This window comes from Notechis scutatus, chromosome 2 (genome assembly GCF_049901735.1).
Source record: "Notechis scutatus isolate UNSWTSFEM ecotype Mainland chromosome 2, rNotScu1.2, whole genome shotgun sequence".
NCBI classification, from domain to species: domain Eukaryota; kingdom Metazoa; phylum Chordata; class Lepidosauria; order Squamata; family Elapidae; genus Notechis; species Notechis scutatus.
In genome coordinates, this window is record NC_142010.1 from 224379656 (window position 1) to 224392964 (window position 13309).

A 13309-nucleotide genomic window follows, 5' to 3' on the forward strand; every position below is an offset into this window, starting at 1 on the left:
CAAAAAATCTCAGTATTTGTACAGCCCACAGTTTTCTAAGAATATTCATCAGTCATTTTTTCTAGACATTGACTCAATAATATTTTGAAAGATTTATTTTTCTGTTATTCTTTATTATTTAAGAATAAAACAAAAAAGTGGAAAGAAAACTGCAGTTCAGAAAAAAAGACAACTTGACTCATCATCATCATCATCATCAGATGATGATGATGATTATGATAAAAGAGGTTCTCGCCGCCAGGCAACAGTAAATGTTAGTTATAAAGAAGCTGAAGAAGCAAAGACGGATTCAGATGATCTCCTAGAAGTCTGTGGAGAGGATGTTCCACAGCCTGAAGAAGATGAATTTGAAACAATTGAAAAATTTATGGATAGTCGCATTGGACGAAAAGGAGGTAATCTTTAATTTACATTAGAAAAATATATTCATAATGGTTAGAGTTTTGTTTTCATTGCAGTGTACATTGCATGGCTATAGGCTACTTCGGGGCCATGTGGCTTGAAGTATCTTAAAATGTTGTTAAATACATATTTTCTGTATAAAAATAACAGAAAATATATGTTCATGTAAAAGATTTGATGGTTTACTAATTTTATTGATAAAAGAACTTATTCTCTTTAGCTGACTTAGACATTATTTGTATGCTGCATGGTATACAGATTAGTCCTTAATTTTCAACTGGTGTTCGTTTAGTTTCGTTTAGTGACCTTTAAAGTTACAGTGGCACTGAAAAAAGAGACTTAAGGTTTTTCACACTTATGATCATTGCAGCATCCTGTGGTCATATGTTCAAAATTTGAACATTTGGCAATTGGCATGTATTATGACAGTTACAGGTCCCAAGGTCATTTGATCACCGTGTGCAACTTCCTGACAAAATCTTTGTCTTTACTCTTTCCATTCTTGGGGTGTGTGGGGGGAAGGAAAAAGAAACAGGCCAGGTATAGGAGAGATGATTGCTTGTCCCCTCCCTCCTTGTTTAAGCATTTTCTCTTCTCTACAAGGGAAGAAAAAAGAACCTAAATGATTTCTATGAAACCCCTCTTGGGTTTTTTTTTATTCCTCTCCCCCTTGCAGAATGGAAATATTTGGGAATAAGGGATCACATGCAAGTAAGCAAGCATGCAATGAGGAATACAATTGGCAGTTTGAGTAATGCACTTGCAGTTCTCTGCCCTGAGCCTATTCATGGCTGCTGCCTTTCAGTGTGTGGTGGTGGTTGTTGTTGTGTGCCTGCTTACTTTCTTGTAATCCCTTCCTTTGCAATCTTTCAGTTCTGTAAATGGGGGAGGGGGCAGAGAGAAAAATAATATTCAAGCAAAAATATTGTGTATTAACTGTGACGGTGATCTTGTGGTTCGGACAGTGCAAAGGGCATAAACCTGGGCATTAGTCATAACATTTTTCTCAGCAGTATTATAACTTTGAACAGTTGCTGAACAAGACAGTCAGTGAGCGAGATCTACCTGTATGCTAGTGATTGCCCAGCATAAAGAGGAAACTTCAGCTAATCAGCATCTCTAGCCCAAGTTTCTAAGTCTAACTTGGTATCTTACGGCAATCACTACATTTTTGTTATGAATTGGTTGAAATCACATTAGTCAATTCTTTGGCAGAATATTATTTCTATGAAACTTTTAATTTGACAACACTGCATCACATTATTGCATTAAGTGTCTAGAGAAGTTTGTATCTTAAAACCATCTGATATTTTATATTCCATCTAAAAATTGTATAGGATTGCAATTTTTTTAAAACTATGACTATTTTTCTTAGCAACTGGTGCTACAACCACTATCTATGCAGTTGAAGCTGATGGAGATCCAAATGCAGGATATGATAAATCAAAAGAATCTGGTGATATGCAGTATTTGATTAAATGGAAAGGTTGGTCCCATATTCATAATACCTGGGAAACTGAAGAAACTCTAAAGCAGCAGAATGTTAGAGGAATGAAGAAACTGGACAACTATAAGAAAAAGGATCAGGAAACAAAGCGTTGGTGAGTGTTTGCAAATTTTTATAACACATTCTTAACTTTATATATAATATTTTCATGATATATAAGGCAAATGTCATTAAATAATTTACATTTTCTAATTCAAGGTATTTCAGTACTTTTGATCACCAAATTCAGGGTATATTTATTGGTTTAGCAGAAGAATAAATAGATTTTATTTGAATGTAAAATCTTTAATAATACAGATAGTCCTCAACTTATGACCCCATTTGAAACCAGAATTTTTGTTACTAAGTAAGGCAGTTGTCAAATGAGTTGCACCTGAATGTATGAATTTTTTGCCAATTTGTTAAGTGAATTACACAATCATTAACTGAATCTGCTTTTCCCCATTGATTTTGTGTTTTGAAAGTGGACTAGACCATATATATAATCATTTCCTAAACAGTGATTATATATATGGCCACAGTACACTGCAACTGTTGTAAATGCATGCTGACTGACCAATCATAAGTCATTTTGTCAGTGCCATTGTGTATATGCCTGAGAAGGAGGAGGAGAATTGCCGAACTTTTCTTCCTCCCTTTGCAGCGCGAAGGCAGCCACAGCAGCCTATCCCTTTAAGGTATTTCGATGTGGGTGGGTGAGGAGGGACCATAAAGGGCATAGCCAGGCAGCAGGAGCTGCCTTCCAAGCAGCTCCACTACGAAGGAAGGGAGGAAGAAAAGTTTGGCAACTCTTCTCCTTCTCAGGTAAAGTGTGCACACACAGTGCTGGGAGGATCTTCTGCAAGGAGATGGCACATGGGCAAGTCCCTCCAGCACTGTGAGATGTGTGCATGGCATGCTCTATGTGTATGAGGCCGAGAAGGAGGAGGGAAGCAGCTAGGTTGAATGCTGTTAGCGTGGCTGAAGAGAGAAACCTGAGCCTCAAGAAGCAGCTGCCAGCGATGCCCTCAGGTGAAGATGCTGGGAGCAGGGAAGCTTGACACCCCCCCTCAGGAGCCATGAATCACTCACTGCCCCTCTGACACCCGCCACGTCTCCTTCCACCGCACTTCTCTTCCTCCTCACCAGAAATTTTAGTTTTGGGGAGACTGAGGGATTGCCCCACCTCCCTACCAGCCATCTGGTCTTCAGTACTGGCTCGTCAGATTCTCACCACCAGTCCAGAGGTTCCTTCCCTCTCCCATTCCACGAACAGAGAGAGGAGAGGGAGGGGAGGGAAAGAGAGAAGAGACAGAGAGGGGGAGAGGGAGGTAGGGAAAGAGAGAGATACATAGGGGAGGGAGGGAAAGAGAGGAGACGGGGGAGAGGGAGGTAGGGAAAGAGAAAGGGAAAGATAACTGTAAAAAAAATAGAAAAATTGCTCTTTGAGTGTTTAAGGTTGCAGACCCTGGGTTAGGAAAACACCATGGTGGTTAAGTGAACCTTGTGGTCATTAAGAAAACACTGGTTGTTAAACAAGTCCATTTTACCTAATGGGCATTTTTAACCAGAAACCAGAAGGAATTGTTGAAAACTGGCAAAAAACATTGAAAACCAGTTACATGACTGTGTGGGATGTTGTAACTGGTCATAACTCTGTGTGTGTGTGTGTGTCTGTCTGTCTGTCTGTCAAAATTTCAAAAATAGGTCAAGTAGCTCTGGGGAGGTCAGTTGTAAATTAGAACACTTGCTAAGCAACCGGCCACTAAGCGAGGACCAATTGTATTTGGTTTGCCAATCACCTGGCCACCTGGCCATGACCACCCAGTCACATGACCACCAACTAAGCCACGCCCACAGAACTGGTTGTTAAAAAAATTGAATCCCACCCCAGCTAAGTTATATGTTGGTTAAAATATTCATTTTATAAAAATGAGATGATTTCAGTCTATAGCAAGATGGTGTCTTGTCTTTAACTATATGAAAAAAAAAATTCAATATAACTTAGTTCTGGCTCTATAATGTATAAGTCATTAAAATGTGACTAAAGTTCCAATTATGGGTGTACATGAAATAGAAAATCCTTTTTAAAAACACAGCAAAACATGGATTCCAGAAATTCTGCTTAAAGCATTGTTTGGATTCAGCAGAAACAAAACTCTATAGACATTTTAGTTTCAGGGCTTTTTAGATTTTTTTAATCCCACTTAGTTGGGATTAAATCTTAGTTTTATAAATAGCTCAGCAGGATGGTGAATACTCCTTCCTTCTCCTATTTACTCTAGTCTAGAACAACAACCCTGTGAGATGAAAGAGAATGACTAGTCCAAAGTCACCCAAACAGCTTTCATTCCTGAGATTGGACTACAACTCACAGGCTCCTGTTTATAGCCTGGTGCCATAACCAATCAACTAAACTGGTCTAAGCCAAAAAGTTTTAGCTGAAACAAAATCCAGAAGGAATCTGAGATTATTTTATAGGGCAAGTAAGTCAAGACTTGTGAATGTCGACCCATCTTCTTCCAAGTGAAGCCGACCCAACTTATCTTCCCAGTACCTGCTCTCCCCTTTCAGCCACTGTCAATCCATGTTTGACCAGTCTGACCACCCATTTTCATAGAACTTTGCCCCTCGTTTTTCCCCTGCCCCAATTTAACCATCATTACCAGTGTATTAGCCTGTGTGCATATTTTTAATTATGAAACTGATTACTAGCAATACAGGTTCGCAGCATGCCTACTCCACCAACTTCTGTTCTATAATCTTTGTAACCTTTCCTTTCTCTTAGCTATGGCTGCTAATGCTGTTTTCAAAGAAATTCCTCAGCTGTGGTATTTCCATATTATTATCCACACATTCTGCTTGATATATTGTGGTATTTTGATCCATATCTAGACCCATGCAATCCTATTTCGTTTTCATTACAAACAAGGTATAGGGTAGTTGTTCCATGCACAGAACAATTTGGGTATGGAATATTTTATATGTTGTTACTTCCAGTCTTTTTCATACTCCTAGCTAGGATCTAAATACCTTGGTATCAACTGAATGTTCTTCCTATGTCCTCACTTTCCTGAGACTAAGGTTCATGTGATCTAAGGAAAAGATTGATCTTAGGCCATGAGGTACATGTCAACAAGTCCTAAAGTGACTTAGCTAGCTTTCTCTTTTTCTTGTTACTCTTTTTTTATAATATTTGTTTCTTTTATTATTTATATCTAATAATATAATTGATAAAAGATTATTTAATATAATCTTCATTTATATTTCTTAGCTAATGAATTTTCATAGCTAATCCAAACCAAATGTTATGTATTTAAAAGATACAATGAAAATATTTTTTTAAAAAGGAGTAGCAGTCAACTAATTAAAAAAATTTGAAATAATAAATCAACCCTCCCTGAATATGGATGTTAAGAGGTCAAACTAGGTTTGAAGGTTTGTGAAATCAAACTGTCTTTCAAGATCTTCTTAAAACCATGTGTGAAAGTTTTACAGACCTCCTGTATAATTATAAACCATTTTTAGTATCTTGTCAGAAAGATAATACCTAAATGCATTAGATAATAATCTTCCATATTAACCCAAATCTTTGTCTAAATATTTGAGAAAGAGTTTTGGGGATTGTGCAGGATAGCATTGGGAACTCAAGAAGCCATATTTAGGACCCAAACGTTGAAAGTCACAACTCTGTAAAAGTCATGGATGGGGTGGTTGTCATCTCATTAGATAAGAGTATTTTCATACCCTGAAATCAGTATCAATGTTTTTTTTAATGATGTCACTAACTGCATATTTTCTTTCCAGGCTGAAAAATGCTTCTCCAGAAGATGTAGAATATTATAACTGTCAGCAAGAACTTACAGATGACTTGCATAAGCAGTATCAAATTGTAGAAAGAATTATTGGTAGGTGATAAGACTTGAAATTTGAAATATACATGATTCAAATATATTTAAATTCATAATATTTCTATAAAACATTATTTTAAATTCATTTTATTTATTAGCTTTTAGGCTTAAATCCATTGTAATCACAGTGACTCTGTTAAAATTATTTATAGCCTGTCCCTTGATATTTCCAGGCTTGCCCCACAGGCCTTGAGTTTGACACTTCTGCCTTATTCCATAGGCAGAACAAGTATCCTACAGAATGTACATCAGGACTTCAGGAAAATCTTCAAGAAGTACCCTATGAAATTAGTTATTTAGGATAGTGGTTGTAATAGTCCCATCCTCACATTATCTGTGGAGGACTGTCTCTGATCTTATGTAGTCTTTTAGACAATAACTGCTCATCCTCTTCCTCCCCTACTATGGGTTACATCTAATATCTGAAATGGTACAAGGTTTCCTGCTTGAGCAGGGGGCTGGACTAGAAGACAGCAGCGTCCCTTGCAGCTCTATTCTGATTCTAATGCATAATTGCCAATACCCAGATTGGCATATCTCCAAGAGGAACTCACTCCCTTTCTCTTCTATATGTATCTCAGTAATACTTGCCTAATCCATCTGCTGATCCAAGACCAAAATTTGAATGAGAAAGGTTATATTATGGAAAAACCTGGCATTCAGTAGCAAAGGTTGGAGCTCATAGTATAGCAGTGTCCCACTACTTCAAGATGAGATGGAGAGTGGAGGAATTGAAGTAGGGCAGCTCATCCCCTGTCTGTTCTCCTATTACTATTTTGATACTATCCTTTCCTCATACTCCCTTCCACTTCCCATTCTGATAATTAATGGAGTTGATTATTTACTTCCTTCCTTAATATCTTTCCAGCCTCAGCTAAACCTTTCTCCCTGTGGCTTTTCCTTCTCTCTAAATGGAGTGGCCCCCTTGTCATACCTTTACCTCTTGGAGGGTAATTTGCACTGTATTGCTTCTACAACTGACATATGTCTGATCCCCAATTTCTTCCTACTTCTGAATTAGTTTAAACTATTTAGTTTTTTACCTTTCCCTTAGAAGCCTACATGCACTTCACTTTTGTTTGGGGGAGAAAAGGACACTCCGTAGTCCCCTTTTTTTGTGAGCTACTATAGGATTCAACTTTCTTCCCCCACCTATTTAGCATCCACATGAAACCACTGGGTGAGATCATCCAACAATTTCTTTCCCATGTACCTTCTGCTGAAGTTGTCTCTAGCTTTCCCAGGTTTAATCCTCTGGCTGCCTCCTCAGATTGCATTCTTGTTTTGTTCCTTTTTCATTCAGTCCAATTCCTTCTCTGATGCAATTTCAGCTTTTTAACTCTCATTCATAGATTCCCCAACCAATTAACCATTCTCTCAAAACATTTGTCACTTTTTCATTTTTTTTTCTTTTTGCAAATCTTTCCTTGTTAAACGATTATATCCACTCAAACTCAGATGTTATTAACGAAATTGTATTTTAATCAGGTTTTGTGTACAATCTGTTCTTCATGATTCATTATTTAAGTGAACAGTGGTAATGTTGCTTTTCATTTTTATGCTTATTTTCTATAGCCCATTCTAATCAGAAGTCAGCAGCAGGTTATCCAGATTATTATTGTAAATGGCAAGGTCTCCCTTACTCAGAGTGCAGCTGGGAAGATGGAGCTCTCATTTCTAAAAAGTTCCAGTCACGCATTGATGAGTACTTTAGTAGAAATCAGTCAAAGACTACTCCATTTAAAGATTGTAAGGTAGGTAAAATTTAAATTCTTTTAGTAAATGTATCATATTCAGCATTTAAAATGCAGGTGTTTTTATTATGCAAATGGGATTCCATAAATACAGGCAGATATAAATCAAATAAATATGAGTCGAGTGGCCCTCAATGTAAACAAACATTTCACATCGTAAGTGGTGATTCAGTTAAGGTTGCCTTTCTGTGCCAGGTTCTTATTGACTTTTATTTCCTGCTTTTTCAACCACAGCTGCTTTGTGCAACACAGCTGCGGTTGAAAAAGGAAAAAAGTGCTTTTTCAACCGCTGCGCACCCACAACGTAAAACCGGTCGGATCTCACCCCTGCCCTGAACCCTTGTTTTCAGTTGTGGATCACAAGATTGGCATTCCATGATGACAGCTCCTGGTTAACCAACTTATGGAAAAACTATCAAGAGGGAGACAGTTTAAAATTTTTTTGAAAACATAAAAATATAATCATAACAATGGAATCATTTAAATTCTGTGAAGAAAACTTGAAAAATGACATGTTTCATCAATATTATCTTTGTACTTTCAATAGGCAGGCTAATTTATTTATTTAACCAAGCAATCAGTTAAATAGGAAAATAAGCAGGAATATTAGGTATTAGTATTAAATTGCTTCAGCTACTGAGTCTCCATTCTTAGAGGGTCTCATAGCATGTTGTGTCATATGCAGTAAGCTGCTATTTTTGCAGCCATATGAAGAGCAAGTACTGTAAATGTCATTCAGTTAGATGGATTATTTATTTCCAAAGTGTAAGCTGTGACAATAGAGGGAGGTTGATTTAACATTGAACTGTCCCTCCATACCAGTGGTGGGATTAAAAAACTTACCACCGGTTCAGTGGGCATGGCTTGGTGAGCGTGCTTTGCGCACGTGCACACACTTTGCACGCACACATCAAACATACTTTGTGCAGGCGCAGAGGTGTTCCAACTCACCTCCTGCAAGCCTGCACTCTTCCGGTCGCTTCAGCAGTTTCCGCGCAGCACTCTTCTGTGCCGCGCAAAGCAGCTACGCTTCAAAAGAAAAAGAAAAAGGTGAGTATGGGAGTCCGGGCAGGTGGTTGGGCCCAACAGCAGATCGGCAGAGGCTTAGCAGAACCGGACCAAACTGGTAGCATACCACCACTGCTCCATACTTGTGGAAATGATTATAACAATTTTACAAGTTTCTGTAAGGTACTGGTGGCAATCTCAGTGCCGGGTGAAAAGATCTTTATTCTTTTCAGATGAAGGCTCCTTCTGTACAATCAGGTGCAATTTGTGGACAATGACAAGGTATCTTTTGGCTTATAGGCTGCCTGTAATATTCCCAACTGATAAATTGGCTGTGTAATCATAGCTATGGGCTAGAATACAGGAGTAGGAAATTGCTCTCTCTGGCAATCTGTAGCCTCGGCCAATGAATTTCTGACAGAGGGAAAGGGACTTCCTTCCTGATAGGTGGAAGAACCTTTGGCTGAGGCCAGAGGTTCTCAACACTCATGTGCTTGCACCATTGCTGCCATAAGATAGTAATATCTTTTTGAAAGTCTTTTTTTTACATTAGTCATTCTTTGTCTCCTATAATCAGTAGAACTTTATTTAATGCGCTGTCTCATTATCTTTCATCCTTTTAACACTTTATTATTTCTAGTACTCATAGCTGTTTTTGAATTGGCATTTGTATTGGGGGAAATAGAGTAGATTGACTGTACTAACCATAAATTAATGTGGGGAAGTGAAGTTACCCTTCATTTAAAAGAAAAACCTGAAGCAATAAACACAGCAGTCCTATCACCTATTATATGTGCAACTTTTAATTCCCCCAAGCCAAGAAGTTGTCTTCCTGGGGAAGGGGCTTGAAGAGATATGTCCTAAAGAAGTTTAATCGAAAAGCAAAATAATAGGAGGATGAGATTTTTCTTCCTTTTAGCAGGTGCCCATTACATTGGCTTGAAAATTAAAAAAGAAAACTGAAGAGCTGCATGCTTGAACTAGTTGGGTCTGTTGACTGCCTTAGAACCAGATAATTTTAAATGATTAACAGCTGTAAATCATAATCTAGTTTCAGATCTTTAGTAGCAGTCCTGGTCCCAGTTTCTCAGCAAAGTGTAATCAGAAGATGTTTTTTCATTGTGTCATGTGTTTAAATACCTGCCTGTTATTTTCCTCTAGTACTCTGGTCCACAGATCACCATCGCATCACCTCTCCCTCCCCACCCAATCATTTTAATATTATCTCTGTTGTCTTTGAATGTCAGATAGTATAAAATTCAGGTTTTCAGTTGAAAGCGAAATAAGGAATAAAAATAATATTTCTTTTTTACTTTGGTAGGTTCTGAAGCAAAGACCAAGATTTGTGGCTTTAAAGAAGCAACCTAATTACATTGGAGGTCATGAAAACCTAGAGTTAAGAGATTATCAATTAAATGGACTAAATTGGTTAGCCCATTCATGGTGCAAGTATGTACATTTTAAAAATCTTACAACTGTATATTAAAGTGCATATATATTTGATCTGTTCAGTTTTACTAACAGAGAAAATAAGTGCCATACATTTTCATTTAGCTCATTTATTTATTTATTTATTTATTTGCTTGCTTGCTTGCTTGCTTGCTTGCTTACTTACTTACTTACTTGCACCGTTAACTGGCTGGACTTCTTGCTGTAGAATTTTCACCATTGTCTAGGACTGAGAGAATGACTTGCCCAAGGTCAGTTGGACTTGCTCAGCTGGTTTTGTGTTTAAGGCAGGACTAGAATTCAGAATCCTGTGGTTTCTAACCAGTGCTCTAACCACTATGCTAAGTAGGTTTTCTTATCTGCATAAATGTGTTCCATTCCTATTTGAAGGTGCAAAAATAATTATTATATTATAAAGGTATTTCAAGTTTAACGTAGGCACTTTGCAAAATTGAAGCATATTAGGACCTTAGAACATTTAGAAGTAAGAATCTTGCTTTCTGTACATGTTTAACCCAAAGTACAGTTTTACAATCGGATAAAATCTATTCTTTCCCTGCTCCTTGGGATTTTAAAATGTATTTAATAATCTAATTTAGCAAAATGGGAGAAAAGTATTGCTGTCTTATTAAACCATGAAGATCAAAATCTTGCCAGCCAGTTATATAGCAACAAACTGCACCAAAAGAGAAAAATATATCACATATGTGGTGTTATACAGAAAAACTGAAAAGTATTAGAAGGAAATACATCAAAAATTCGGAAAATATATGTGTGTGTGTGTGTGTGTGCGCATGTGTGCGCACGCACACACGACACATTGTATCTGACACATTGTATAGCAAAGATAAATTCAAATATTTTGAATAATAGCTTTTAGGAAAAGAGTCAAGTGGTCAATAAAAAATAATAACAACAGATATTAGGAATAATATCCAATGATTAATATGCAAAGTATACTGTAAATATTTAGGTAGTGGTTAGCAGGTTTTCTTGTTTTTTGCCGAGAAGATAAATTAGTAGTTCTCTTACTTCTACTTTACTTTTTGTATCTTTATTCTTGTTTCACTTTTTAATAATCTGTCAAAGTTTATGGAATTAAATGATAATGTAAAAATATTTTCAGACCTTTATTCTGTCCTTCATTCCATGTGAATTACAATATGAATAAGTATTGTAAAAATAAGTGAAATAAGTTAATATTTAAGTAACTATATTGGTCAAATTTAATTTCTAATATGTAGGAATTAATGAATCTGTATATGATGTTTAACTTATTTTGTTCATACCACTTTACAGGGGAAACAGCTGTATTCTTGCTGATGAAATGGGTTTGGGCAAAACAATACAAACTATCTCCTTTTTGAATTACTTATTTCATGAGCATCAGTTGTATGGACCTTTCCTGCTCGTAGTACCTCTTTCCACCCTGACATCTTGGCAAAGAGAAATCCAGACTTGGGCTCCCCAGATGAATGCCGTAGTTTATTTGGGAGATATTACCAGTAGAAATGTGGTAAGTGGAATTGTAAGTTAATGGGAAACACAGATCTGGAAGTATTATTTGTATAGTTGTGTAACTTTAATCCACATCTATACTGAAGAGCTTTTATATTAATTTTTATTATTTATAATTTGTTTTCAGCTAGACATTAATTAAAATATAGTGACATTTAATAGTTCGATATTTGGTTAAGCAAAAGAAAATAGACTGTAATATAGGAAATAGAGCTCATGTGGAGTTTGTATTTATCACATCTCTTTAATCAGCTACAGATAGAATTAAAAACTGATAGCATGGTTGAATAGTCTGGATTTATTTTTTCATTTGATACTTAATGAAATATTTTATCACAAACAAAACATTAACAGAATTCATTAGCCACTTTACCCACTTATTTTTCAGCTAATATATTTTAAAATGTTTAATGTTTTACTGATAAACATATTTTATCATTTTTTATTGTGTTGGTAGAGAAATAGCGTTTTGATTTATTTCCATTGGCATTTATTATTTTCTGATCAACTTTTGACTTGATCAGTTGTTTAAGTTAATGAGAAAAGCTTTAAAAACTGAAACTGCTGCTTTTTAAGTCTTTTGATTGAAATGCACTCCAATCTCTTCTCCAGATGGATAACGGGTTATCAAGGATCTTCGCTACCTTTTCTTATAGAGAAGTTAAATAGAGCTGTTTATTAATCCCATTTATATTTTGTGTTATCATGTTTTTATATATGCAATTTTGTTTGGATTAGTGGTTTAAAATTAAATAAATTATTTATATTAGCTGTTTCATAGATTTTTTTAAAAATAACCTGTGGCCTTGAATCTCACTGATTTTGTCTATAGATAAGAACACATGAATGGATGCATCTACAGACCAAACGGTTAAAATTTAACATTTTATTGACAACCTATGAAATTCTGCTGAAAGATAAGGTTAGTAATTAGACTGATTAATTTAATAATTAACTTCTAAAGATTAAAATTATTCAGAACGTTACTTTTTTCAATTAAAAATAAGAAACTAGATTGATTGTTATGATATACACCAAAAACTACCAAATATGGTTTGGATGGTTTGGACATTTCTCTTCAAAGATGAAAAATGAGGCCTTTTATAACTACCCCCTCCACCAGCAGACTGAAAGGGGACATTCTTAACAAGATTGAAAGAAACTGTGCACTTATAGGATCCATAATCTTCCTTTCCATCAGAATTATGGGAAAATGTATGACTTTTCTAAGGCTGGTAGAAATAATTTCCATCCTGTTGGAAGGGGGGGAAAAAAACTTATCAACACTATCCTTCCAGGACTTTGGATAAAATGGTTTCTCTGTCTTCTTATATTATGATTCATTTACCTGTGTAATTTTGATTTCCCATAATTTAAATTGCTATGTTAAAAAATATTTTTCCTTTTGAAAGAAAAAATACTTACTGGGTTTTTTTCCCTTCTAAAAAGTCATTCCTTGGAGGCTTAAATTGGGCCTTTATAGGAGTAGATGAAGCCCATCGATTAAAAAATGATGACTCCCTCTTATATAAGACATTAATAGACTTCAAATCTAATCATCGCCTTCTTATCACTGGAACACCTCTACAAAACTCCCTGAAAGAGCTGTGGTCCCTGCTTCATTTCATCATGCCAGAAAAGTAGGTAAACACATTGCATGGCCTTATTGATAAACATACGTAGTAAGGTTACAGTTTGGTTTGTATTTATCTCATTTTAATGAATACAAACTTATCTTTCTGAACCGCCTTGTTTCAGTTCTGTTTTATTTTGGGTGCTAT

General features: G+C 36.0%; 1 protein-coding gene across 3 annotated transcripts in view; it reads left to right on the forward strand.

Moving 5' to 3' along the window:
• The window catches only part of CHD1 (chromodomain helicase DNA binding protein 1), a 64682-nt gene that overhangs the window by 22951 nt on the left and 28422 nt on the right, over positions 1-13309 (forward strand). For all 3 annotated transcript variants that reach the window (XM_026672717.2, XM_026672726.2, XM_087958133.1), the window contains 8 exons: positions 124-395; positions 1778-2003; positions 5696-5796; positions 7375-7553; positions 9883-10010; positions 11310-11526; positions 12361-12450; positions 12978-13168. In XM_026672717.2, coding sequence (XP_026528502.1) covers positions 124-395; positions 1778-2003; positions 5696-5796; positions 7375-7553; positions 9883-10010; positions 11310-11526; positions 12361-12450; positions 12978-13168 — 1404 coding nt within the window. The remainder of the gene's footprint in view (positions 1-123; positions 396-1777; positions 2004-5695; positions 5797-7374; positions 7554-9882; positions 10011-11309; positions 11527-12360; positions 12451-12977; positions 13169-13309) is intronic.